Here is a 27,531-nt window from a genome sequence, read left to right on the forward strand (position 1 = left end):
CTACCAAATGTCAATGACCCATCCACACAAACAAGGGAACCTCCTCTGCAGTTTCCAGCAGAAGAGTCACTACACGTCAAAGTAACTCATCATGTGAAGCACTTTCAAAGACCTCTCAATGTCGTAATAACAATGATAACAGCAATAATTCTTGCATTTGACGTCACGGAGACGTCTCAAAGCGCTTCACAGGTTATACTGTAAAGTGAATTGACTGTATATTCTGTTGGTGAATATAGTCCAGCCAACCTGGCTCATCGACAGGACATGGAAGGACAGACTAGTCACTGGGAGCAGGGAATCCTCCCACTTAGCTCCTGTTAACCCTGCAAGCCAAAGCCCTAATGGGTAGTTTGGTCAGAATTGGACGAGCAGCAGGAATGCTTGCCAGTCAGCACTCTTGATGGCAAGCTATGTGTGGTTTTAGCTGGTTAGACTCCAACCGTTACTCCAACGCACACTCTGGGATCACCAAGCCTTGGCTCTTGCCAACCTGCGCCTAATACTCTCCGGAATTAGTTAAGCAGGGTGCGTCCCTCCAGGGAGAGAGAGAGAGAGTGCGTATTTCATTCCAACAATCTATTTCGGGGATTTTAATGTGTAGGTGGGATGCCTGAAATTCTCAGCTTGGTTTGGAGACTCAAAGCATGGTGATGGGTTTATACATGTCAGACACCTGGTTGTGCAAAAAAAAAGATGAGGATAAAATAACTCTTACCCAAAGCTGTATTTCCTCCGCCACCATTCTCGTTCTCATCATCAAATTCTATCCTCACTCCTTTGCCAGTGCCTGCAGACACCCCACAGCCACCACTGCGACAGAGGGAGATGGGGACCACTCCGTATACATAGGCCAGCATAATGGGGACCCCGATCCCTGTACAAGTCACAACACAAGGCAACGTCAACACTGAAACCAACACCACGCTGCTCAGTTGTTGAAAGGTTATTTACATGAGGTACATATGAACTCTCTTCCTCAATCCCTCCACCTCGACCCCTCCTTCCCCATCTGCAAATCGCATCTGAAGGGGTTTCGCTTCAAGACGATACCACATGTGAAGGGCGCTGTGTTAATGCAGGTCGATGTTGGTTCCTTACCTACAGTGACTGCAGCGACCAGAGGGGAAACGATGACAGACAGTGTCACACCCCCGGTGACTGCCAGGTTCCGCTTGTGCTTTGAAATATCTTTTCCTTCATAACGATTGTGAATCTGAAAATTACAACCATTTGATCAAGATAAACACATCAAGTTGTTGATCTTAGTCATCAAAGCCACACACGGTTTTTCAAAGTATCAAGTTTCAGGTTAAGAAACGGAGATTCTTCTTATTATTAGTGTTTGCCTACGATTTAGCGCCTTATAATATAATAATCCTTGTATTTGATATAGCGCTTTTCCCGTCTTCAAGACGTCTCAAAGCGCTTCACGGAATATACTGTAAAGTGAATTGACTGTATATTTGTGGGCGAAACGCGGCAGCCAATTGCGCACAGCAGCGTCGCACCAACAGTCCTGGATTGAGTGACTATTAGTTTTTTTTGAGGGATTATTATCAGGCGTGTGGATTAAGGAAACTTCCCCAAGGTTTCGCCCTGCCGGGAATGAGACCCGGGTCTCTCGCTTGCGAGGCGAGTGCTCTAACCACTGAGCTACAGGACTCGGCTTTACAAAGTGAGCAGGAGCCCAGGCGGGGAGGGACTTGACGTCTGACAGGTCGACTGTCGGAAGAGACAGCAACATGGAATTAAGGGTGGAGGCAGAATGAGTGTCATTCACATGCACAGCGCACAAGGAGAATACAGGGACACCGTGTACAACCTCTGGGGATTTTACAGCTTTTACTGTTAGATTCTAACACTTCCCAAGCCTTCTCTTTGGCTCCCCCAGCTGCGAATCTCACTCCCACGCGAAGCTAGCATGAACAAAAATATCTTGATGTCAAGTCTTTAAACTCTTTCCTGTTTCGCCTCTTAACAATGGCTTAAACTCAGAGTCAAACGACAGCAGAAACATGCACAGTGCAAACTGCCTTATCACGTTAAAACATCTTGAAGTGTTTCTCAGAGGTTTTCTCTCCAGGAACTGTGTGTGTAGTAATAATTCTACTACTACTAACAATAACCCTTGCATTTGATATAACGCCTTATCACGTCGTTGAGATGTCTGAAAGAGCTTCAGATTATATATTGTAAAGTGGATCGACTGTGTATTTTTTGTGGGTGAAGCGTAGCAGCCAATTGCGCACAGCAGTGTCCTGCAAACAGCTGTGAATCGAGTGACTACATTTTTCTTTTTTAGGGGGTGGAGGGGGGATTATTAGCCCTGGAAAGCGATCAGCCATTAAACCGTTAAAGCCTGATCACGTGGATGTTAGAAAGATTTCAGAACAACATTTGAACTGAGAGGGAAGATTCTCAGGATGTTCTGTGGGACGTTGCTGTGTGCAAATTGGCTGCCCCTTTCACCCACAATAACACTCTACAGCATAATCCTGTGATGCGACGGCGCTGTATCAAGTGTAAGAATAATTCTTCCTCTGGCCGGCATTCCTCCAAATAAATTGATCATTCACTATTGCTCATTGCCTGTTTGTGGAACCTTCCTGTGTTTAAGGCGGCTGCCTCAGTCAGTCACTCCACTCGTCAGGAATTATAGGTGAAGCACTTTGAGATGTTATGGACGCTACGTGAAATACATAAACTACTTTGTCAATTAATGTGTCAAAAGAACAGGTAGAGGAACCATACAAGATTTTACTTTTCTGTGTAGGCCGACTGTTACCGAAGCCCTAAGAAAATAACGATTCCTTCTTCTTTATTGTGAACTTCCGAGATTTGTTGATGTATAAAATCAACCAATGCTCTATTCCTCAAATAATGAAAGGGGAAGAACGCTTTTTGAAGAACTCATTTGAAAACTAACGGTTTCACTTTTTTTAAAAAAAATACTTTGCGAGCGTCAATGAGCTCACCCTTCAGCACTGCAGCTTGTCAAACCTTACTTTATAGGCCCAAGGAAACAGTATAGACATTATATAAATAATCCTTATATTTGATACAGCTCCTTATCAGGTCTTTCAGACCTCAAAGTGCTTCATAGGACTTAATACAACAACAACTTGCATTTACATAGCACCCTTCAAGCAGGGTAGCGTCCCGGAGCGCTTGACAGTGGCAGAACATGCCGCCAATGATAATTAATAATAACCCTTGCAATTTGACACAACGCCTTACCGAGACGTCGCAAAGCGCTGCACAGGATATAATGTGAAATGAATTGACGGTGTATTTTGTGGGCGAAACTAGGCAGCCAATTCCACACAGCAGTGTACCACAAACAGTCGTGGATTGAGGGACTTTTTTTTGAGGGATTATTGCCTTTGGAAAGCTATCCGCCAAATCGACCAACAACCGGGTTCCTACTTACTGCTGGGTAAACAGAAGTAAGTGGAGTAAGGAAACTTGCCTAAGGTTTCGGCCCCCCCGCTCTCCCCTCAAGAATTGAACCTGGGTCCTCTTGCTTGTGAGGCAAGTTCTCTAACGAATACGCTACAGGATTTCACACATTTTACTGTAAAGTGTTATGACTGCGTATTTGTGGGCAAACACACAAAGAATTTGCACACTTCGAGATGTCCTCCCAATGTGAAAGTCGCTATATCAGACGTAAGGATTATTCCTTATTAATTATTATTAAGGATTATTGTTAATTATTAATTGTCATTAAATTATTGCTAATTGTTATTGGATTATTATTAATTATTATTAAGGATTATGATTATTGAATGCTTCCGGACAGCATTCAGGAATGAAGAGGGTGTTGATTCCCCACTGAACCCACTAAGTCACAACCACTTCAGCCGTTGACAGGAATCATTCACAACCACTTTGTTTCAAACCAAACGTCAAATGATTGAAGGAAGCACTTTAAATAGCACTGGTTACATCATACCTTGCGGCCCACGTAGACAGGAATGCCAATGATCATAGCCGGGATGGCAATCCCTGCGATCAGAGCGATCCCTACAGGAGCACCCACCAATGTTCCCAGCTGCCACAGAATCTTCTTTTTACGGCTCCAAGGTTTCTTTCCCCAGAAAGTACACCCGGAAGGACTAGTGAGTTACATGGGGAGAGAAAGGAAACATCATTTTAAATATTTTGCATGCACAAAATGTGAACTGATAAGACAAACCGAGTTCCGATTCAGTCTGAAGAGACGACGACTCAGAAGGGAACCTCCTAGTCCTGCAGCTCAAGTGGTTAGAGCGCTCGCCTTGCAAACGAGAGGGCCTGGGTCCGATTCCTGGGCAGCGCAAAACCTTAGGCAAGTTTCCTTACTCCACGCGCCTCTGCTTACTTAGCAGTAAATAGGAATCCGGTTGTTAGTTGATTGGAGGAATGCTTTTCTGGGGGTAATAATCTCTTCAAATTAAATAATTAATAATAATTTGGTCACTCAATCCACGACTGTTTGTGAGACACTGCTGTGCGCAATTGGCTGCCGCGTTTCGCCCACAATATACAGTAGGCTCGCTTTACAGTATATTTTGCGAAGCATTTTGAGACGTCTCAACGATGTGATAAGGCGCTAAATCAAACACAATGATTATTATTGTAAAATTTTAAATGGGATTCAAAATGTAAACCCAGATCAATACTTTAGGAGATAGTAGATCAAGAGGACACGGGTTTAGAGGTGTAACGGGGCAATTTAAAAAGCAGCTGGATGCTGCGATCAGGTGATGGTAGAGTGTCTGTTCTGGAGAAATGAGATCAGATAACACAAAAGAGCCTTTCCTTATCTGAACTGATCTTGTGGAAGTTATTATTATAAATTCTAAATCAAGTTTCTAAGAATTGTTTAGGAAATTATTTCAATTGATTTTATGCATTAAACCGTAACCTCCCTCCTTCCCAAATACTGCGATGCAACCGCCCCATTTGTATTGTAATTTTAAGCATCAATTAGATGTAAAAAAAATGTCATTAAATTGGCTCCAAAATGATTCACAGGTGTTTCTCAGCAGCACACAATTCAAAACAGGGCATCAAAAATTGGGTATCAAGTCACGTCACTTTTGTATAAATGCAAAACCAATTTCAAATCTGTTGTTCTACAGCAACAACTTGCATTTATATAGTGCCCCTCATGCAGGGTAGCGTCCCAGAGCACTTGACTATGACGGAGCACATCTCTGATCTGGGGGAAGTGGGAAGCGACCATAGGCACAGTCGAATAGGAAGGTCTTCAGGCTCGACCTGAAAATTGGGAAGGAAGGGCAAGGCAGAGGGATAGAGGAAGAGTGCTCCAGAGTTTCAGGGCGGAGCGGCTGAAAGTGCAGCCACCAATGGTGGAACGGAGGGAATGGGGGACAGGCAGAAGACCGGAGCCAGGTGGAAGGATGCAACCCCAGTTTTGCTGCCAGAAGAGTAAACTTTTACAAGGCCGCAGGAGATCTGAACACAAATAAAATAAGAAAAATGTGGAATGCTCATAAAATAGGCCCACTGCCCCAGTTGGAAGCAAAACGTTTGGAAATCATATGGAAAGCGGTTAAAATGTCGTAGGAGACGTGAAAAGTTCTACTGCCGATTGGGACGAGCTCAAATTTATTTGTGGAGTCCTGTGGCTTGGTGTTTAGAGCACTCGTTTCATAAGCAAGAGGACATTGGTTCGAGTCCCAGGCAGAGCGAAACATTGGGCATTTACCCCCACACACCTGTTTACCTAGCAGTAAGTAGGAACCCGGCTGTTAGTTGATTAGCAGATCACTTTTACAAGGGTAATAATCCCTTCAAAAAAAAATAACTTGGGTCACTCAATCCATGATTGTTTGTGGCACGCTGCTGTGTGCAATTAGCTGCCACGTTTCACCCACAAAATATACAATCAATTCACTTTACAGTATATTCTGTGAAGTGCCTTGAGGCGTCTCGAAGACGTAATAAAGCAAGGATTATTATTATAGTTTGCAATCTATGGAGATGGTGAACAACAACTTGCATTTACTCCCAGAAAGCGATCTGGCAATCGACTAACAACCGGGTTCCTCCGTACTACTAGGGAAAGAAAAGCGTGTGGAGTAAGGAAACTTGCCTAAGGTTTCAGCTCGCCCGGGAATCGAATCAGAGTCCTCTCGCTTGCGAGGCGAGCACTCTAACCACTAAAAGAAGGGACTCCACACCAATAGAGATAAAGAGAGGACTAGGTGGGCGGATTGAGAGATTCCAGAGTCACTGGGCTTAGTGACATTCAGTTTTCTATGTTGCCAACGTTTAAAAAACACAATACAAAAAATTGGATCTGTATAGCGCCTTTCACAGGGCAGTCAGGAATTTGGACCTGAGCTGGGGGGGTGGGATTCCAAGCTAAATGTATTCACACTGGAAACTTACCTTAAATAATGCAGGTCAGAAATCTCTTTCATACAGAGCCAGCAGAACTCGCAGCCACAAACCGCACACGTCATGTGATTGCAGCTCCCATCGTTCATTTTTATGATATAAGCGGTGCATCGCGGGCAAGGCTTTATGTCGTCCGCTGCAGAAACAAACAGGATGAATCAACAACAGCAACAACAACTTGCATTTATATAGCGCCCTTCACATGGGGTAGTATCTCGGGAGCAGTTCACAACGCCGGAGTCTGACGATCAGCCAGGGGGAGAGGGAGGGGGGAGGTGAAAACGAGTGAGAGAGTCTTGCGTTGTTAGACACGAACGTTCACGAAACAGTCAGCAGAGAAATGCACGGTGTTTTCAGAACAGGTCTAACAACTGGGTTCCTACTTACTGCTCTGTGAGCAGAGGCGTGCGGAGTAAAGAAACTTGCCTAAGGTGCCACAGCGACATTCAGCATATTTCACCAGCCTGGCCTGCACGTTCACGGTGTATATTAGACATATTTGTGCTCAAGAGGTTCAACTATATCAGTTCTGGCATGTTAACAAGCAATTTTGTGCAAGCGGGGTTCGATTCCCGGGCAGGGCAAAATGTTGGGCAAGTTTCCTTTCTCCACATGCCTTTTTACCTACCAATGAGTTGTTAATTAATTGGTGGATTGCTTTTCTGGGGAGTTATAATCCCTTCAAAAATAATAATAATATGGTCACTCAATTCACGACTGTCTATGGGATACTGCTTTGCGCAATTGGCTGCCATGTTTCACCCACAAAATATACCGTCAATTCACTTTAGCGTATATACTGTGAATGGCTTTGAGACATCTCAAAAACGTGATAAGACACTATATCGAATGCACGGTCTATTATTATTAAAAAAAGGCAAATAGGTTAATTTGCAAATAAATAGTGACAAATTGGTATCAAGAAAAATCTACTTCAGGCCTTCAACAGGATTCCATGGGGATCATAAAGAGAAATAAAAGGTTTAATCCGTTTTTCGGATGAGATGTTAAACCGAGGTCCGGTCTGTGCCTGTTCAGGTGGACGCTAAAGATCCCGCGGTGCTGTTGGAAAAGAGAAGGGAGTTTCTCCTGGTGTCCTGGCCGACATTTCCCCCAGGGTAAAATTCATGGCTGTTTGCAACTGGCTCCCACTTTTCGCCCATAAAATACAGTCAATCCACTTTACAGTATATCCTGTGAAGCCCTTTCAGACGTCTCAATGATTTAATAAGGCGCTTTGAGGCATCTCGAAGATGTAATAAGGTGCTGTATCAGACACATCTTAGCCAGCGATTTGCAGAAAAGGATGCATAAAAATACGTTGCAAGGAGATAAATACACGGTTACATAGATACGCTACTGGTTAGACACGTAAACACAACTTTAAGGTAAGGCAAATAGTAATTTAGTTGAATAAATGCGCAACTTAGGTGTCAGGTTCGATCCCCAGCTTTGCTTTCCACCACACATCCATTCCCTGGCACCCCCTTACCTCGCCTCCCGACCTCTCATACTCACCCACCCTCTCCCTCCGCTCGGCTCCAGCCTCCTGTTCGTCCCCTCCATCATCAGTAGCTGTGCCTTCAGCCACTGTGCCCCAAAACTCTGGAACTCTCTCCCTCAATCCCTCCGCCTTACCCCCTCCAACCCCACTTGCAAATCCCGCCTAAAGACCTTCCTTTTTGATCGTGCTTAGTCACCTCCCCCCGGCTCGGTGTCAGACTCCACCAACGTGAAGCGCTCCGGGACGCTACCCAGCATGACGGGCGCTATATAAATGCAAGCAGTTGTTGAATATAATTAGTCCTATGAGACATACTTGTGTGCAAATAATCGAAATACTTGTATTTGATACAACTCCTTTTCACAATCTCGAGATGCCTCAAAGTGCTTCACAGGATTTACTGTAAATTATAGTGACTGTGTGTTAGTAAGCGAACACGGCAGCCAATTTGTCATCATTGTCCCCCAAACAGGCACAAAACAGCCATGACTAATTTAATTTGGGGGCACTGTCGGCTAGGACATTGGGAGAGAGAGAGACTAGACTCCCTTCTATTTTCCAATAGCTCCGCGGGATCTTTTAACGTCTACCTGAAGTACTGATGTCTACCTGAAATCTGGCCAAGTCCAGCTCTGGGAGGGAAAGTAAGAATGTCGTACTTGGCTCTGATCCAAAGCCATGACTGTTTGTGGGATGTCGCTGTACGCAAACTGGCTGCCTGCATCTGCCTACAAAACACGCAGTAAATCCTATAAAGCGTGTTGGAATGTGTACGATGATGTAATAAGACGTTATATCAAACACAAGGATGATTATTAAAAGCTGTAATAGTTACGGGCTGCTTGGCAGACAGCAAGCTGAAAATTTCTGGATCTGCAGTTCGCTGAACAACCACTCACATTTATACGACAACAACTTGCAGTTACACAGCGCCCCTCACGTGTGGGGTAGCGTTCCACGACAGCGGCGGGAGCACGACACCGAGCCGGAGGAGGTGACCATAAGCGCGGTCGAAGAGGACGTTCTTCAGGCGCGACCTGAAGATTGGGAAGGAAGGGGCAAAGCAAAAGGATAGAGGGAGAGAGAGTTCCAGAGTTTCGGGGCGTAGCGGAGGAAAGCACAGCCGCCGATGGTGGAACGGAGGGGACAAGAGACATGCAGAGGGGACATGAAGCACCCTTCACGCAGGGGGTAGCGTCTCAGAGGGCTTAAACACCATTGATTCTGACGGGGTAGAACAATTACAAAAAGCTCGCGCATTTCTTCGAGAAACGCAATAGTTACCTGTGGAGCGAGTTGGCAAAATCTGATTGACGAGCAGGCTGTTTATCTCAGGCAAGCCCTTCCTTCCCGAAATCTCATCCTGTACATATCGGCGTAGAGTCCAGTTCTCTGTGCCCGCCGCGCCCGAGTCCTGACTGTAGCTGATAGACGAGGAGCGGATGGTGCGGAGATGTAAACTTTGTGCTCTCTGTTGGCGAGCGGCGTCGCAGGTCTGATTGGGATGCCAGATTTGTTTACAGTGGTAGCAGAACTCCGTACCACATCCTTCGCGGCCACAGGTCAGTTTGGGACAGCTGGCACAGCCAAATGCTATCACTGCATAGCTACGCAGGGGGAAACAATAGGAAATCGTTAGAACGACTGGGACGTCACCCCTTCAGCACAAACACACGCACATCTCGAAACCATCAAGTAGTATTAATAATCCTTGCATTTGATGGAGCGCCTTGTCACGTTGTTGAGACGTCTCGAAACGCTTCACAGAATATGTGCGCAATTGGCTGCTGCGTTTCGCCCACAAAATATACATTCAATTCACTTGACAGTATATTCTGTGAACCGCTTTTAGAGACGTCTCGAGGAAATGATATGGCGCGATATAAAATGAGAGGATTATTATTGTTATGTGCCACACAAATCTCCACTCCTTACTCTCTCCCACACCTCCTACCACCATTACTCCGCCAGTGGATTCCAAAGCACTCGTGGTACCAGAGAACCTTGTGTGGTCGTTCGCTGGTCACAGTTTATGACGTCCACTATAGTTGTCAGATTACTGGCAGGATAAGCAGTGGTCCCCACTCAGAGCCAGAAATCACACAAGGATCACAAGATTTAAGTGCTTTGGGACGTCACGTGGAATGTGTTACATAAATACTCTTTTGGAACACTATTCCTACACCTTGCCCCTTCCTTTCCCATTTTCAGGTCAGCCTGAAGACCTTCTTCTTCTACCGTGTCTACGGTCACCTCCCTTCGCTCCACAGTTTGCCATCGTGCTCCGCCACTGTCAAGCGCTCCTGGACGCTACCCCGCGTGAGGGATGCTGTGTAAATGCAAGTTGATGTTGATGTAGAAATTTATATTGAATTGTTTTGCACTCCAAGGGGGAAAAATATCAACCGACAATATCATTTAAAATCTGCTGCGCATTACAGCGTCAGAGTCCCCCCCTTCAACAGCAATTTCCATTTGTATAGCGCCCTTCGCGTGGGCTAGCGTCCATGTATTAGGAGCCAAGCCTTGGGAACTGTCATCAGCATACTCCAGACCCGCCTGGCTCAGGAACCTGCCTAGAGGCGGCTCAGTACGTGTCGTAGTACTTCATCTACATGTCTTAGCACATGTATAAACTTGTGAAAAAAAAATAAGGTTAGCTTTTCCATCTTGTGTGTCAAACTGACTCACTCAGTTGATAGCATTCTTTCCTCTGAATCAGAAGGTTCAAGACCCACGAGTTGGTCATTCGACAACCGACAAGGGCGGGTTTGAGCCCTCACTAGGTGGAAGGTAGGTAAGCACTTCTTAACAGTGAGCTTAACGGTGGGCAACACAGCTCAGCAAGAAATGTATGAGAGCACTGTCACCATCTTCCTGTAGCTCGGGCACAAGTCCTTTCCCAATGATTTGCTAAATTCAACCCTACCTGTGGATATAAAGATGCCTGGAATTAGCATCAGACATGGCATCAGGCCACACGTACAGACCAAATTGTGAAACGCCAACTAATCTGTCTCCTCCCGAGACTTAACTCGGGCCAATTATGGTAGCTCTCTGCTGCTCATCTCTGAAAACTCTGAAAAATGAGGGGGGGGGGGGGGGTGGGTGTGCGCGGGCAGGAGTCCGGGGTCGGTACAGGTCTCTGGAGCTGAACTGGTTCCAAAGTGACTCAGCAACACATTGTCAGGATTGCGTCAATACTCCATCGTGATCTCCAGTCTGGTTCTTGAGCCAGCACGTCTACATTACTCCAGGGCACATTACTCTAGTGACAGGCTAGCCAGCCTGGCCCATCGACAGGAACAGGGAGGGGCAGGGATTCTTCTCACTCAGTTACTGTTAACCCTGTAAGCTAAAGTCCTAATAAGCCAGGGTAGTCCTAGCTGGGGGAAAGCTTGGCCAGACAGTGATATCAATGGCAAACTAAGTGGTTTTAACTGGTTAAACTCCAGCAGTTGCCCTAACGCACAGACCTGGGGTCCCCAAGCCTTGGCTTTTGCCAACGCGCGCCTAATACTTTCCGGAATTCGATGAGCCGGGTGCGTATCTGCAGGGAGACATTCCATTCCAGGCGGGGAGATCCCCCCGCGTGTTAGGTAACATACCTATATGGCTGGTTTGGATACTGTTCATTCAGCACAGTGTTGGGTTTCGGTGTGTCGGACACTCAGCGTCTCAAGAATTGCTGAGAACAGCTAATTCAGCAAACAACAGGCATCAAACTTGGGACATTCCAAATTCGTAATTCTTCACAGCGCCTCGGGACGTCCTCCCGACGTGAAAGGCGCTCTATAAATGGAATCTTGTTGTTGTTGTTGTTGTTGTTGCACGAGCTGCATTTAAAAGCTCGGTCCCCAGCAGGACAGCAGGCTACATTCTCAGCTTTGAATGAAACAGAGCAAAGGAATCTGCCGAGCCACTCATTTTGTCGCGAAAAAAAAAAAAAAAAACAGAACAAAACACTTCGCCGTTAGCGAAAAAAAAATACTCACTACAAATTGAACGGATCCCTCAAAACGGATTCTGGTAACTTCAGGTCGAATGCAACGACGACAACAACTTGCATTTACGCTGCGCCCTTCGTGCGGGGCAGCGTCTCAGAGTGCTTGGCAGCGGCGGAGCCCGACACCGATGCCAGGGGGAGGGATTGGGGGGAGAGAGTTCTGAAGTGGACACCAGCGCTTTTCACGTCCCTCTCCCACCCCCCGTGGTCAGGCTTTCAGCCTATCTGCCCCCCCCCCCCCCACCCCCCACTCTCTCGAACTCCCTCTCTCTCCTGTTGCAAAGTCCTTTTCTCTTTGCCCACATCTTCGGTCATCTTTAATCTCCCCACCCTTGGCTCCCACTCCCAGCTACGGTGTAAAACCAGGTGTCCAACACCCTGAGACGTCCTCCCGACATGAAAGGCACTGTATAACTGTAATGGTAATTACCCCAAATCTCTTTTAGAAAATATGGATGCATGTAAATCACTGCTCACATATGTGGTGAAAGCTTAGGCAGGCTTCCACACGCCTCTGTTTACCTAGCAGTAAGTAGGAACCCGGTTGTTAAGTCGATTGGCGGATCGCTTTCTGGGGGTAATGATCCCTCCAAGAAAATTGGTCACTCACTCCACAACTGTTTGCAGGACACTTAACTGCCACGTTTCACCCACAAAATACACGCGAGTCAATCCACTTTACAATATATTCTGTGAAGCGCTTTAAGACGTCTCAATGAGGTGGGAAGGGGTGATATCAAATGCAAGGCTTATTTATGTACTTATTTAGTTATTATTTAGTTAACAGTGATATGCGGAGCATTCCTACCACAATCATTCACGTGCAAATTAAACCAAACTTGACCAGAAAACAAAAATAATCCCTCACTTTCAAGAGATTCCTAATCTCTCGGGAGCCTCAGAGATTTGTGGCAGGAATACTTGGCTAGGATTCAGGAATATGTGGTTTTATTTTTAAAAAATTATCACTGACGTACGAGCTGGACTGCCTCACACAGTTGGACTCGGAGGCCCACAGTTACTTTATGCAAGGTTTTGATTTAAAGAAAAACCCTTTCAAAAAGAAGACAGCCGGAGACTCCCTACAATGGTCTGTTCTTCAAGCAGATTCATTTGAAGGTTTTCACTTAAAAAAATCCGGTAAAAAAAAATAAACTTTCAAATTTAAAGATTTTGTACGCTTTACTCAGTTGTTTATATAATAGACGTAATATAATAATCAACATTTCATTTGATATAGTCTCTTATCACGTTGTTGAGACGCCTCAAAAATGACCAAAAGTCAAAGAGGGACGTTTTGGACCTTGAACATGGGGAGCAAGCAAGTCGGAGGGACTCCTGGATAGAGTTCCAGGGGGTGGCGACAGAATGGCTGAAGATATCAGTGTGCAACACATTTCCATTCAAACTCAATTCAAGCAATTTACGAGGTTCCTTTTACTCTCACCCACTCCTGAAAGACGGAACCGAAATCTATAAAGCAGCAGGAAAGACTGAATCAGAAGTGAGCGACGAGTGCCAACTTCTCGTGCTCCTTTTCAAACAAGAGCACCGCATTTGTTCACATAAACACTTGAGGATAAAGGAATTTCAAGAGATTGAGGACGGATTTTGTTAAGGCAGAGAGCCAAGCCACAAGTTGTACTTATATAGAGCCTTTCACGTACAGGAAAAAATCTCAAAACTGCTTCACAGAGAAGTGTCCACTTGAGCAGGATATAAGAGGAGTGGGGAGGAAGGCGAGTGAGCCCGAGGCCAAAGAGGTAGGTTTTTAGAAAAGCTTTCAAAGCGGAGGGGGAAGCATGCGGACAGAGGGAGAGAATTCCAGAGAGCAGGGAATAACTGACTCATAGCTCGCTTGCCAATAGTGAAGTGGAGGGGGGGGGGGGTGACATGAAACAGGCCTGACTTAGCAGAGCGGAGGAAACGGGAGAGATGGAACATTGCAGGAGATCAAAGAGGAGAGGGGAGGGAGAGGGAAGGAAATTCAAAGGCATGGAGTTACGTCGAAAGTAATTATGGTCCCGACTGATACGACTTATGTGAGTTTTACTGTCTTAAAGGTATTGCCACGAGAACATTTTATTATAAAAACCGAAAGAGTCAACGTGAGATATGTAGAGGCTTAGTAAAGCACGGCTCAACATGTAATTATACACTAAGACTTGAATTTTTTCCCTTCTGCTGTTACAATCAGTGTTGAATTCTCACCAAGAATTATCATATCACAGGAAGTATATTAGCACTGATCCCTGCGCAATAAACATGGTCCACTTTTAAAAATCAGTTGGAGACGTTAGAGAAGAATTTCAAACTACAAGAAAGTAGTAATAAATAATAATAATCTTTGCATTTGCTACAGCACCTTATCACATTGTTGAGACGTCTCAAAGCGCTTCACAGAATATACTATAAAGTGAATTAACTCTGTATTTTGTGGGCGAAACGCGGCTGCCAATTGCGCACAGCAGCGTCCCACAAACAATTGTTTTAAAATAGGATTATTACCCCCGGAAAGCGACCATAATTGGGTACCTACTTGCTGCTAGGTAAACAGAGGCACGTGGAGTAAGGAAACTTGCCTAAGGTGCATACCCCCCCAGGAAGTGATCAAAGTACACGGAGTTTGATCCCCACACCATTGATGGCTCTACCCAGTCACAGAGGTCCTTCCTTACCCACAGTCCGGAGCAGGACACCATCGACAGTCGGGATCCGCCACCAGCCACCGGCGCAACATAAACTCCTCGTACTTTTCCATCAACAAATCGTCATTTAAAATCATGCGAATGTCATGGGGATTGAATCGCTCGGAGCACTCTGGGCAGCTGATGTTGACCCTGCTCTCAGAGATCTCAATCCTCAAGTACTGTCGCAAGCAGTCCGCACACGAGCGGTGATGGCAAGTCATGATGGCGGGGAACCTGTCCCTGGGATGACGCAAAAGGCACAGAGGGCATTCGAGCAAGTCTCCGCTCGGCTTGTCGGTGGACGCATTGCCACTTTCGGACGAGCCGCAGGTTGAGAAGATGGAGTTCTTGTCATTGTACAGCTCAGAGTGAATGCTTTCGATACTCGCAATTCCATCCACTCCTCCGTTTAGATCTCTGGATTTGCGTTTTGACTCTTTCTTCCTGCGAAACAGAGACCCCAGTGACAGACGATGTTTCTTTGGTGCCTTTTTGACTGAAGGTAGACTGACGGAGGAGGCCGAGGACTGCAGGTCCCTGTCAGAGCCTGGGCCCAGTTGTTGATTGCGATGTAAACTCATTTCTCTCACAGCTGTCTGTCAGACTTCCTCAGTTCAAGTTTGTACAGGCTGAGAAATCTTCTGTTAAATCCTAATCCATGTTTTGCAGTTCTCTGGCTCACTAAAGCCGAGCTCACTCTGCAGTTCCTGGAAAATTTAGTCTTTTAAAGCATCCCTGGTATTTCTGCCAAAACAGGAAACCAATAAATGTTATCATACTCTTGCAACAAAAGGCACTAGACATTTTGTACACCAATATAAGCCAAACTCCTAACAGCTGGCTCTGACCTTTCTTCCTTGCAAAAGAACATTTCAAATGTATACATCTTCACGAGCTGTGTTACAAAGCACATTTGTGAACGTTACAAAATCAACAGAACCAGCTTTATCCAAATAAATTCCTGCTCCAAGTTAGTTTTCTCCAAAGTGTTAGAGTGCAAGCAGCATTTACCGCTGGCAGTGCTAGGTTAGTTTAGATAGCACAGAAGCAACGGCTTTTCTCAGAAACAGAATGAATGCGACCTGTAACGTAAAAATATCCCAGTGGGGAATGTAGAGAGCAAACAAGGCCTGCATTGCGAGAACGTCGGGTCTTGCTGTGGCATACACACTCTCCCAAGTTATAACCCTCAGCGACTTTTACTGGGGGAGGAACCCAGAAGAGACCCAGCCCTCTCTTCCCACGGGGAGGCGAAGAACGTGCAACAAAAATCACTCAGGTCTGCTCATGCACATTTATCATTCGGCTTCACAGAAACGTGATAAGACGTTAAGGTCTGTGCCTGTTCAGGTGGATGTTGAGGATCTCGCAGCGCTATAAGAATAGGGAAAGGGGTATCTCTCTCCCTGTGTCCTGGCCAACAATTCCCCGGCTAAAACTGGTTACTCACCCCATGGCTGTGTTTGGGACATTGCAGTGCGCAAACTAGCTACCGTGTTTCGCTCACAAAATACACGGTCACTTCACTGCAGTGTATCCTGTGAAGGGCTTTGAGAAGTTTCAACCATGTGTTAAGGCGCTATATCAAATGCAAAGATTACTATTATTAAACCTTTCAAGCTCACTCAAATAACCAACAAGTGACTAGACTCCTTGAGTGGTTGGGGGGGAGCGGAGGGAGGGGTGGTGGGGGAGACGTCTCTCCTTGGAACTCAGACAAGGTTTCTGTGACCCAATTGCCCTCCACTCACAATACATCTTCCTGTTTCGCTTCCCCCACCCCCACCGATGCCCCCTTCCCGCTACACCTCACCAACGCCAGGTGTGCGTTCGGCCATTCCGTCCTCCTCGATTCCGGCATTCCCTTCCTGAGCAACGGAATAAACCAGTCACTGTGGGCAGGGCATCCTCCCGCTCAGCTCCCGTTAGCCCTGCAAGCCGAAGCCCAAACGGGTAGGGTGGTCCTAGCTGGCCGGACGGTGCTGCCAATGGCAAGCTGCGTGGTTTAGGCTGGTGAGACTCCGGCAGTTACCCCCCAAAGCGCACAGTCTCCAAGCCTTTGCTCCTGCCCACCTGTACCTAATACTGTCCGGATTTAGAGAAGCAGAATATGTCCCTCCAGGGAGAGCGCGCGTTCAATTCCAATAAATACCTCTGGAATTTCCATGTACAGGTAGGTTGGAGACTTTGTTTAGTTTGGAGACTCTTAAACCATGGTCTGCCCCTCCACCTCCGAAGTAGTACTTTTGCCGACAGACCCTTTTGACACGTTTACTTTGGAACATTCTAGAAAAAAAACGAAAACGCCTCTCGCAGGGTGTTGTGCTTTTTCAAAAAAAAAAAAGGAGGCTGAACGACACTTTGCTGATCTCATGTGAATGTTGGCATCACCAAAGCCAAGATGCTGTCAGAGCAAAACGTATACATGGCCCTCTGCAACCGGTAGGGAACGGATTCTACAAATCAGGGCTGTAACAAAGCACATTAGTTTCGCTCCCAAAATATCCGGTCACTACGCTTTACAGTGTATCTCGTGAAGCACTTTGGAGACGTCTCGGTGACGTGACGAGGTGCTGCATCAAATGCGAGGTTTTTTTTAATGCGTTGTAAGACAGAACCCTCAATTTCTGATGAGCGTTTTTTTTTCAAGCGATGTCATCTTCATTTCTCTATTCCCGAGAAGTTTGTCTATTTTATATTTGAATGGTTCCCAGTACTCTTACAATACATAATTGCCTCACCTCATTTCCTGGAACAAGATAAACAAGTATTTGCATATTGCCTTGTTAGAGAAGAAACATACTACTCCTGAAAACAGTCCTGAACACACTGAAGGAAACAAATTCCTCTTTGTAGCTGACGCTGCAACAGGAATATCAGTTTATATAAGCTCCCCTCACATAGGGCAGACTCTCAAGAGCGTTTGCAAGGAAGTGGTTGGAGCATACTTGGAGCAAGGTTGGAGTCCTGTAGCTCAGCGGTTAGAGCACTCGCTTTGCAAGCGAGACACCTGGGTTCAATTCCAGGCAGAGGGCGAAACCTTGGGCAAGTTTCCTTACTCCACACACCTAATAATAATCCCTCCAAAAAACAAAACAATACTAAATTGGTCATTTTCAATCCACGACTGTTTGTGGGACATTGCTGTGCGCAATCGGCTGCCGCGTTCGCCCACAAATATACAGTCAATTCACTTTACAGTATATTCTGTGAAGCGCTTTGGGACGTCTAGAAGACGTGAAAAGCGCTATATCAAATGCAAGGATTATTATTACTACTTCATCTCGCAAGCAAGAGGACCTGGGTTTGATTCCCGGGCAGGGCGAAACGTTGGGAAAATTTCCTTACTCCACCTTCCTCTGTTTACCTAGCGGTAAGTAGGAACGCCGGTTGTTAGTCGATTGGAGAATCGCTTTCCGGGGGTAATAATCTCTTGCAAAAAAAAAAAAAAAGTGGTCACTCAATCCATGACAGTTTGTGGGACACTGCTGTGTGCGATTGGCTGCCGGGTTTCACCCACAAAATACAGTCACTCCACTTTACGGTATATTCTGTGAAGCGCTTTGAGGCATCTCAGCAACGTGATAAGGCTCTATAGCAAATGCAAGGAGTATTACTATTAAGGATGGGGTTGGATTCTGAGCAAGGGAGTGGGTGATGCAGCCGTAGGTGCGTTAAAGAGATGAGTTCCGAGGAGGGACTGGGATAGAGAGAGGGTATTATTATCAGCAACTTCCCATCTCATCTCCCCACAGTTTCTGTTAGACATTAGCTTCTCATTTCTGCTGCTTTCAAACTCCACTTCCCCTTACCTGCACTATTTCTGTAGATCTCTCTGTCCTCAACCTTCGCATAAACTCCTCCAACCACCGACAACCAATGGCCGCCCTATCTAACCCTACCCCTGACCGGGTCTTTACCCGAGGCCTCTCAATTGCTTGTATTTCCATCTCCAACAAAGCCATCTCAGACCTTTGCTTCCTTTACCTTCCTCGTCCGCACCAAACTCCAATCACCCCAGTCCTCACCAGTCTCCACTGGTCCCATGTCACCCAACAGATTATTTTCCAGGTCCTCACCTAGAAATCCATCCTCCAATCTTCTACCCAACTTCTCTGTTTGCGCTCTCTGCCAAGCTAGCTCGGTTTTGCCACACACCCAACCCTCACCAAGCTCCTCACCAGTTCCTACATCCCTTACCCTCTGGAATTCGCTCCCTCAACCTCTCCCTCGCACCCCCTTTCTGTCTCTACATTCCGCCCTCCACTTTGAACGTGCCTCTGGCCACCTTCCCTTGCTAGCATTCAACCCCATCCTTGTAAAACACTCAGACATTACCCTACGTGAAGGGTGCCATGTAAATGCAGGTGTTGAATCGGCCACCCTTGCTCTCCCCTCTGAATCTGACCTCCTCTCCCTTCCTCTCTTTCTGTCCCATTCCCCCCCACCCCCCCATCCTTTTTCTGCACCCATCCCTTCCTTCCTCTCCCTTTCCCTTCCTCTCCATCCCTTCTTCTGAAGTTACCACCTCTCTAAAGCCAACCCTCTCTTTCTCCTCGCTCCCACTTTCTCTCTCCCACCCCTCTCCGAAGCTGCCCCCTTCCTCTCTGACTTTTGAGTGGGGAGAGAAACTAATACCTATAAACTGCATTCTCTCATCCATTCATAAGATCTTTTTACATGAAGCCATAAAAGGTTGAAAACCGTGCCAGTGTAATTGTACTCTACGTGAAATCCAAGTCTACAAATCACAGTCACACACGCTGAGAACTAACTAAAGATGAGAAATGGTGCAGTGTTGGTAAGCTATGAGGTTACTTCCTACAGCAGCCGGACTTCTCAGAAACAGTGTGGCCTGGTTGGATCCAGGCCAAACGTTAAAGACATTACACAAGTGCTGAAATGTTTCTCGACATTGATGGCAGAACTGTAACCTCCTCCAACGGCAAAACTGTGAGGTTTACTGTACTGCTGTTTCTAAACATTTGCATAACTTGTCGATATCATTCTCACCGGACTTTTTCCCCTCTTCATCCTATCTCAACAACAAACCTGGCCCTTTTTTGTACCTATCAACAATTGTTTACGGTAAGGTATGTTCATGTGTGCTTTTAAGCAGGACAATGCTTAAAATGTTCACCGTTTTAACATATTTTTGCACATCGAGGCCACTTCCTTAGTGCTGGAAGGTCTTTATTCTCACGGATTACAAGGATTCTGATTGAACAGCAAGTCATCAAATTGGTTAAGAAAATAAAGTCCTGTAGCTCAGTGGTTAGAGCACTCGCTTTGCAAGTGAGAGACCTGAGTTCAATTCCCGGCAGAGGGCGAAACCTTGGGCAAGTTTCCTTACTCCACACAGAGCCTAATAATAATCCCTCCAAAACCAAAAACAATAATAAATTGGTCATTTTCAATCCACGACTGTTTGTGGGACATTGCTGTGCACAATTGGCTGCCGCGTTCGCCCACAAATATACAGTCAATTCACTTTACAGTATATTCTGTGAAACGCTTTGGGACGTCGAGAAGACGTGAAAAGCGCTATATCAAATGCAAGGATCATTATTATTATTATAAGAAAATAAACTGGTTAAATCCCAGGTTAAATTCAATTTACGGGAGGCAAGAAAGCTGAGCATGCCCTACCTCATTCTGTAGTGCTCTCGCCTCAAGAGTCAGATGGTTGTGAGTTCAAACCCCACCTTGGGACTCTGAACTCAGACTGACGCTCCAGTGCGGTGCTGAGGAAGTGCTGCATTGTCAGAGGTGCCCCCAAATAAAATTGGTCACTCATGCCATGGCTGCTTGTGAGACATTGCTTAGTGCAAATTGGCTGCTGTGTTCGCCTACAAGAACCTAGTTAAAAAAAGAGATCATAATCTGAGTCTATACGTAAAAAAACATTTACGCAGACTGCTAATCCAGTATAGGTGAAAAAAAAAACAGTGTAGTGTTATAGGGTCTTCTGTTAAAGTTCAAGTGAACATAGTACAAAAACAACATAGGAATATAGAATATACCAGAGTAGGCCATTCTATAATAATAAACCTTGCTTTGATATAGCTCATTATCTATCACATCGTTCAGACGTCTCAAAGTGCTTCACAGAATAAACTGTAAAGTGGCCTGACTATATTTTGTGGGAGAAACGTGATAGCCAATGCGCACAATAGTATCCCACAAACAGTCTATAAGATCATGGCTGATCAAAAAGGCGTCACAAATATCAAAGGTCCATTGTACGTAATCAAAGTGGTCAATTTAACTATCGCTAATTCATAATATTCTTTGATCGTTTAGCATTCTTCCTGCTTGAGAGAAACGATACTGGGGGAAGCGGATGGATTCCTTATTGCAAAACCTTATGGAGACATGAATCAGCAAGCAATACAAAAGGACCATTGCAGATCCCGGCAGAAACAGGTTACACGCAACCAGAACAAGGAGGAACTGCTTCACACGGGGTACTGAGAATGTGGAACTCGCTGACAGAAGCTGTGGTTGAAGCAAAAAGCATCAATGCGTTTAAGCAGAAACTTGATGTGGACATGAGGAAGAAGGGGAAAGAGGGTTGGTGGTGGCGGAGGGTGTGGGGGGGGGAAGACTCGCGTAGAGGATAAACACTGGCATGGAGGAGTTCAGCCAGATGGCCTGTTTACATGCCGAATTACTCAATCTAAAGTCAATAGCCTTTGGAGCAAAGAGAAAACTTGGGACAAATACCTCTGTTTTCAAAAAAAATTAATTGTATGAAGGTTTTGTCAAGGCTGTTATTTTTGTTTCACTGAGCTGGAACCCCCAGGTCTTCTGAATGCCAAGAGTGAGGGTAAGGTTGATCCCCAGTGGTGCCTTAAGGCCGTGTGGTCCAACCATCTTGTTGCTGAGGGCCAGATGCCCTATTTGAGAAACGTCGGCGGTCCGCAAAGGCAATATTTTTGTGTTTCCCTGCCAGTAACATAACATTTACAGGTTATGGAGGGAACGGGTGTGCCAGACGAAATGGGGAGGTGTGGGTGGGCGCTAGATGAAGTTGGCTTGCAGGCTGCCAGATGGTCCACCCTGCCTTGAGGGAAAGTAAGTTCACAGCCATCTCTTCTGAGAAATATAGTTGATAGCCTAACATGTTCAGACGTGAGGGAGAAGGGAAAAGTGAGGGGTTGAGGGGGGGGGGGGTGGGGGGGAGAGAGAGAAGAGGTGGGGCTCATGTGGAGCATACACACTGGCACAGATTAGTCAGGATGGATGGCATGTATCCGTGCTGGATGACGAACTACTATCTTCGATTATGTTGCATAAACTTAGTTGTTATTCCCTTGGGTTTAGAAGGTTTGAGGGATGATCTGATTGAGGTGTTTAAAATACTAAAGGGATTCAATAGCGTAGATACAGAGAAACTATTTCCTCTGGTGGGGGAATCCAGAACAAGAGGGCATAGATTTAAAGTTAGAACTAGGCCATTTAGGAATGAAATTAGGAGGCAATTTTTCACCCAAAGGGTAGTGGAAATCTGGAACTCTCTCGCCCAAAAAGCTGTGGATGCTGGATCCATTCACATCTTCAAAACTGAGATGGATAGATATTTTTTGGGTCAGGATATTAAGGGATATGAGGCAAGGGTGGATAATTGGACTTGATCTTATGGAATGGCGGAACAGGCTCGAGGGACTGAATGGCCTACACTTGTTCCTATGTTTCTACTTTGGAGTAGGGACGCCTTGGGACGTCTTCCCGACGTGTAAGGCGCTATATAAATGTGAATTTGCATTGTATTGTATCTATGACACAAACTGTTCCTCTTCGTTCTTCAATCCAACTCGAACTGAAAAAAAATCCGATTCCCCATCAATACCACCAGAGCCTGTGAACTTTAAATATCTGCTTCCTTTATTACAATTCCCTCTCCTCTCGGGCACTGTTAAGAAGCAAAAACTTGCACAATACAATGGATTATGATCACCCTTTTGCTGAACCACGACCCTGATAGTGAGACCAACTGGTAGTACAACAGCTGAAGTTAAATCCAAACAGTAAGAGGCCAACCAAACATTTTTGAATACCCCTGTGGCCCACTATAGTCCTTCTCGCATTTCAATCACAGAATCACAGAATGTGGAATCTTGCAGCACTGTGGTTAAGAGCGAGAGAGTTGCTGGGTTCAATTCCCGGCAGGGCAAAACCTTGGGCAAGTTTCCTTACTCCACACGCCTGATAATAATGCCTCAAAAAAAAAATTGGCCACTTCAATCCACGATTGTTTGTGGGACCCTGCCGTGCCCGATTGTCTGCCGCGTTTCGCCCCAAAATATACAGTCAATTCACTTTACAGTAGATTCTGTGAAGCGCTTTGAGACGTCTAGAAGACGTGAAGAGTGCGATATCAAATGCGAGGACTATTATGATTAATTTGATAATGAATAAATCTGCATTTGATGTCATTGCCAATATACTGTAAAGTGTAGTGACTGTATTTTGTTGGACGAAACATTGAAGCCAATTACGCAAGGCAACGTACCACAAGCATTGAGTAACCAAATTAGTATTTTTTTAAAGGGGTTATTACGATCCTCCAATCGACTAACAAACCGGGTTCCTACTTGCTAGGTAAACAGAGGCGTGCGTGTGGAGTTTGAAACTTGCCTAAGGTTTTGTCTTGCCCGGGAATCAAACCCAGGTCCCCTGGCTCGCAAGGTAAGCTCTCTAACCACTACACTACAGAACAACATGGACTTAAAACTGTAAATGCGGACAGCAATACATAATCATCATACCGTCGCGACGTCTCAAAGAGCTTCACGGGATTTGCACTATGAAGTGTAGTGACTGTATTTTTACAGGCAAACACCTTCCGCTTTTCCTCCACTCTTACGGTTTGATCTGGTTAAACTCCAGCAGTACTCCCAACCCTCGCAAGGCTTGGATCTTGCAAACCTGTGTCTAATAATCTCTGGAATTAGATAAACAGGGTGCGTTCCTACGGCTGGCGGGGGTTGGGGGGAGAGAGAGAGAGAGAGTGTCTATTCCATTCCAGAGACGAGAATTTCCATGTGTACACGGTGGAACTCTGTCTGGTTTGGATACTGTGAAGCCTTGTGATGGGTTTCCACGTGCGTCAGTCACTTGGCTCAGCAAAAACAAGACGTGACGGCAACAGCCCAGCAATGATTAAAAAGGGCATATTCTGTATTTCTCACTTTGTTGCCACTATCAACAAGTCGCCAGATTGTAAGATTGAAACTGCGTGCTTTCACAGCTATCGTTGGTCTGCTAAAGGACCAGAGCATTCCAGTAAAAATGCAACAGCAAGAACGACTGACGACAAGATTTCTCTAAAAGGAGAAGGGAAAACCTTCAGCCAGACAAAGCAAATTGTGAAAGTATTCTCTCTTCGTCGCTTGCCTTCCCCCCCCCCCCACCCCCCCCCCCACCACACCCAAAGAGTACGTTTTTACCAAAAATGTTTCGGTGATATTCTGTAACCGACTCCTCAGAGGAAAGCTGACATCTGTTTCTACTTTTACGAGCGAAAGTCCAAGGCATCAAAGAGGTGTGTGTGTGTGTCTGTGTGTGTGGGTGGGTGGGGGTGGGCGGATATGGGAGGAACAGAGAGAAAAACACTGCACTGGGAGGATGGGGGCAAACCGTGCCCCCGAGAGAGGCTCCAGGATTGCGTTAAGAGGGGCACTCCCCCTCCCCTCAGCTCGGAGTCAGGCCCCCGCCACTGTTAAGCGCTCTGAGACACTACCCTGCGACTTCTTGTTGTTGGCATTGGGTGCAACCAACTAAATCTGCCCAGTTTCCCGCCTCTGGCAGCAGCTAAGGGAAAGGGGATATGAAAAATCAGGAAGGGGTGACAGTATATGGGAAGGGGGAATATGGGAGGGGGGTGCATTTACAGGGAGTGGGCAATTACGGTGAGGGGGGATATACAGACACACACACACATATATATATATATATATATATATGGGGAGGGCGGGTATGTATGAGGGATATATAATGCCTATCAGACTTCAAGTCCTGGATGAGAGGTAAATTTATCCAGTTGAATGTCAACAAGACCAAAGCCCTCCTGCTTGGCTCCCGTCAGCGCCTCCATACCTTGAACTCCGACAACAACAGCAAAATTACATTTAGAGAGCGCCTTTCACGTCGGGAGGACGTCCCAAACCGCAGGTGTCGGGGCCCGAGCAGGGGGAAGGGTGGTGTTACGCGTGAGGGAAGGCAGAGAGGTGGGAGGGCGACCGGAGGCACAATCAAAGAGAAGGGTCTTGAAACCGGCCTTGAAGGAGGCGGCCTGGCGGTACGACCCTTCATGGATGCACTCCACACCTCACGAAGCCGATACGGAACCTCAATGCCCTGTTCGACCCTCTACACTCTTTCATACCCCACATCGGATACGACCCGCTCCGCCTTCCCTCACCCTCCGTAATGCTGCCCAGCTCCGCCATCGTCTCTCAGCGCTGGCCGCCGAGAACCTCATCCACGCGTTCCATCACCTCCAGGCGCGACTATGCCAACTCCCTGCTTGTCGGGCTCCCCAACTCCTCCCTCCACAGACTGTAAATACAGAACTCTGCAGCCCGTGTCCTCTCCCGCACTAGGCTCCGCAACTCTATCACCCTCCTCCTCGCCTGACTCCAACTGGCTCCCCATCACTCAGAAGATACAGTTCAATATGATAATAACAATAATCCTTGCATTTGATACAGCGCTTTTCAAGATCCTGGTCCTCACCTTCAAAGTCCTCCACGGCCTTGCGCTTCCCTACCTTTGTGACCTCCTGTAACCCTCTATCATCCTGTCCGCTCCCTTTGCTCGGCAGGCTTCAGCCTGCCTCACCTCGCCATGCCTTCACTCACCCTCCTACCCCTCCCCACCCTCAACCCGACGTGATCCCAGCCACCAGCTCAGGTGCAGATCCCTGACCGTCCAGCGCCTTGGGACGTTCTCCTGACATGAAAGGCGCTGTACAAATGCAATTTGTTGTTGCACACACACACACATATATATAGGGACGGGGTACATATGGTAAATATATGTATGGGGAGAGGGGGATATGTGAGATGTATATAGGGTGTATGTAGGAGATACATACATATGCATACATATACATGGGGAGGGGTATTTATAGGGTGTATATAAGCTTTCTATATCGAGGGGTGGGTATACATAGGGAGTAGATATAAGGGAAGTTGGGTATATATGGGGTGTATATTGGGTATATTTATGTGTGTGTGCATATGGGGAGGGGTTATATGTAGGGTGTATATAGGTATATATGTGGGTTACATATAGATATATGTGGGGAGGGGGTATGTAGTATATATATATAATATTATATATAAGGTATATATATGTGGGGAAGGGGTATGTATGGGATGTATACAGGATATATATATGGGGAGGGGGGTATATAGTATATAGGGAGGAGGGGTATAGTATATATATGGGGGAGGGGGTATATAGTATATATGGGGGTATAGTATATATGGGGGAGGGGGTATAGTATATATGGGGGAGGGGGTACAGTATATATGGGGAGGGGGGTATAGTATATATATGGGGAGGCGGTATATAATATATATGGGGGTATAGTATATATATATAGGGGGAGGGAGTGTGGTATACATATAGGGGGAGGGGTGTATAGTATATATATAGGGGGAGGGGTGTGGTATACATATAGGGGGAGTGGGTACAAGTATATATATAGGGGGAGGGGGGTGTAGTATATATAGGGGGGTATGTAGTATATATATATGGGGAGGGGTATAATATATATAGGGGGTATATAGTGTATATAGGGGAGGGTGGCATGGTATATATATATGGGGAGGGGGTGTGGTATGCATTTAGGGAGAGTGGGTATACAGTATATATAGGGGAGGGGGTATAGTATATATAGGGGGAGGGGTATAGTATATGGAGGGGGTATATATAGAGTGTAAATGGAGTCGCTGCACTGTCGGGGCGGGAGGAGCGCGAGGCCTGACCTCGGGGTGATTTACCCCGAGCCTCGGGATCCCCGCCCGCGAGACTGCGCGAACCCACACCCACACCCGCACCCGCCCCGGGGCCGCTCACCCCACTCACCGCCAGCACTCAGGCCCAGCCTCCCGCCATGGCGCTGCCTGTCGCCGGTCCCGCGGCTCGGCCTCGGCCTCCGCTGCTCCTCTCCTCAGGCGGCCTCCGCGCCACACAACAGCCGCCGCCGCCACCACCGCCGCCTCAACCTCACGTCCTCCGCTCGAGCTCCCCGCCCGGGAGGGAGGGAGACGCGGTGACGTAGAGCACAGCCGGAGGGAGACGCGGTGACGTAGAGCGCAGCCGGAGGGAGACGCGATGACGTAAAGCGCAGCCGGCGGGGAGACGCGGTGACGTGCAGCGCAGCCAGCCAGGCGCCGCGCGCACGTCCCGGTGACGTGCCACGCAGTCGGGCGGTGGCGTTAAACCGCCACGCCCAGCACGCGTTGCCCCACCCTCCCTCAGTGACGTCACCTGGCCCGGGCCACGCCTTCCGCAGCAGCTACATTGGGTCACAATAAATAATATATAATATATAATAATAACAATAATAATCATTGCATTTGACACAGCGCCTCGTCACGTCTTTTCCGCGTCTCAAAGCGCTTCACAGGACAGACCGTGTATTTGCGGGCGAAACGCGGCAGCCAATTGCGCACAGCGGCGTCCGTCCCCCCCCGTCCCCCCCACACACACACAAACAGTCGTGGAAAATGGAAAAATGACCCATTTTATTATTGCTTTTCATTTTTTTGGAGGGATTATTGTCGGGCGGGCGGAGTAAGGAAACTTGCCCAAGGTTTCGCCCCCGCCTGGGATTGAACCCCGCCCGGGTGTCTGTCTCGCTTTGCGAAGGCGAGTGTGCTCTTCACCACCGAGCCCGCAGG

At 46.7% G+C, this 27,531-nt stretch overlaps 1 protein-coding gene across 1 annotated transcript in view; it reads right to left on the reverse strand.

Moving 5' to 3' along the window:
* rnf19a (ring finger protein 19A, RBR E3 ubiquitin protein ligase) overlaps nucleotides 1-26,876 on the reverse strand; it is a 31,667-nt gene extending 4,791 nt beyond the window's left edge. Inside the window, exons 1-7 of the mRNA XM_007901232.2 lie at nucleotides 26,714-26,876; nucleotides 14,603-15,358; nucleotides 9,203-9,525; nucleotides 6,406-6,550; nucleotides 3,959-4,121; nucleotides 1,102-1,216; nucleotides 719-877 (exon numbers count right to left, since the gene is read on the reverse strand). Coding sequence (XP_007899423.1) covers nucleotides 719-877; nucleotides 1,102-1,216; nucleotides 3,959-4,121; nucleotides 6,406-6,550; nucleotides 9,203-9,525; nucleotides 14,603-15,195 — 1,498 coding nt within the window. The 5' untranslated portion in view covers nucleotides 15,196-15,358; nucleotides 26,714-26,876. The remainder of the gene's footprint in view (nucleotides 1-718; nucleotides 878-1,101; nucleotides 1,217-3,958; nucleotides 4,122-6,405; nucleotides 6,551-9,202; nucleotides 9,526-14,602; nucleotides 15,359-26,713) is intronic.
* Between the last annotated feature and the right edge of the window lie 655 nt (nucleotides 26,877-27,531).

Source organism: Callorhinchus milii, unplaced genomic scaffold (genome assembly GCF_018977255.1).
Source record: "Callorhinchus milii isolate IMCB2004 unplaced genomic scaffold, IMCB_Cmil_1.0 Scaffold2, whole genome shotgun sequence".
NCBI classification, from domain to species: domain Eukaryota; kingdom Metazoa; phylum Chordata; class Chondrichthyes; order Chimaeriformes; family Callorhinchidae; genus Callorhinchus; species Callorhinchus milii.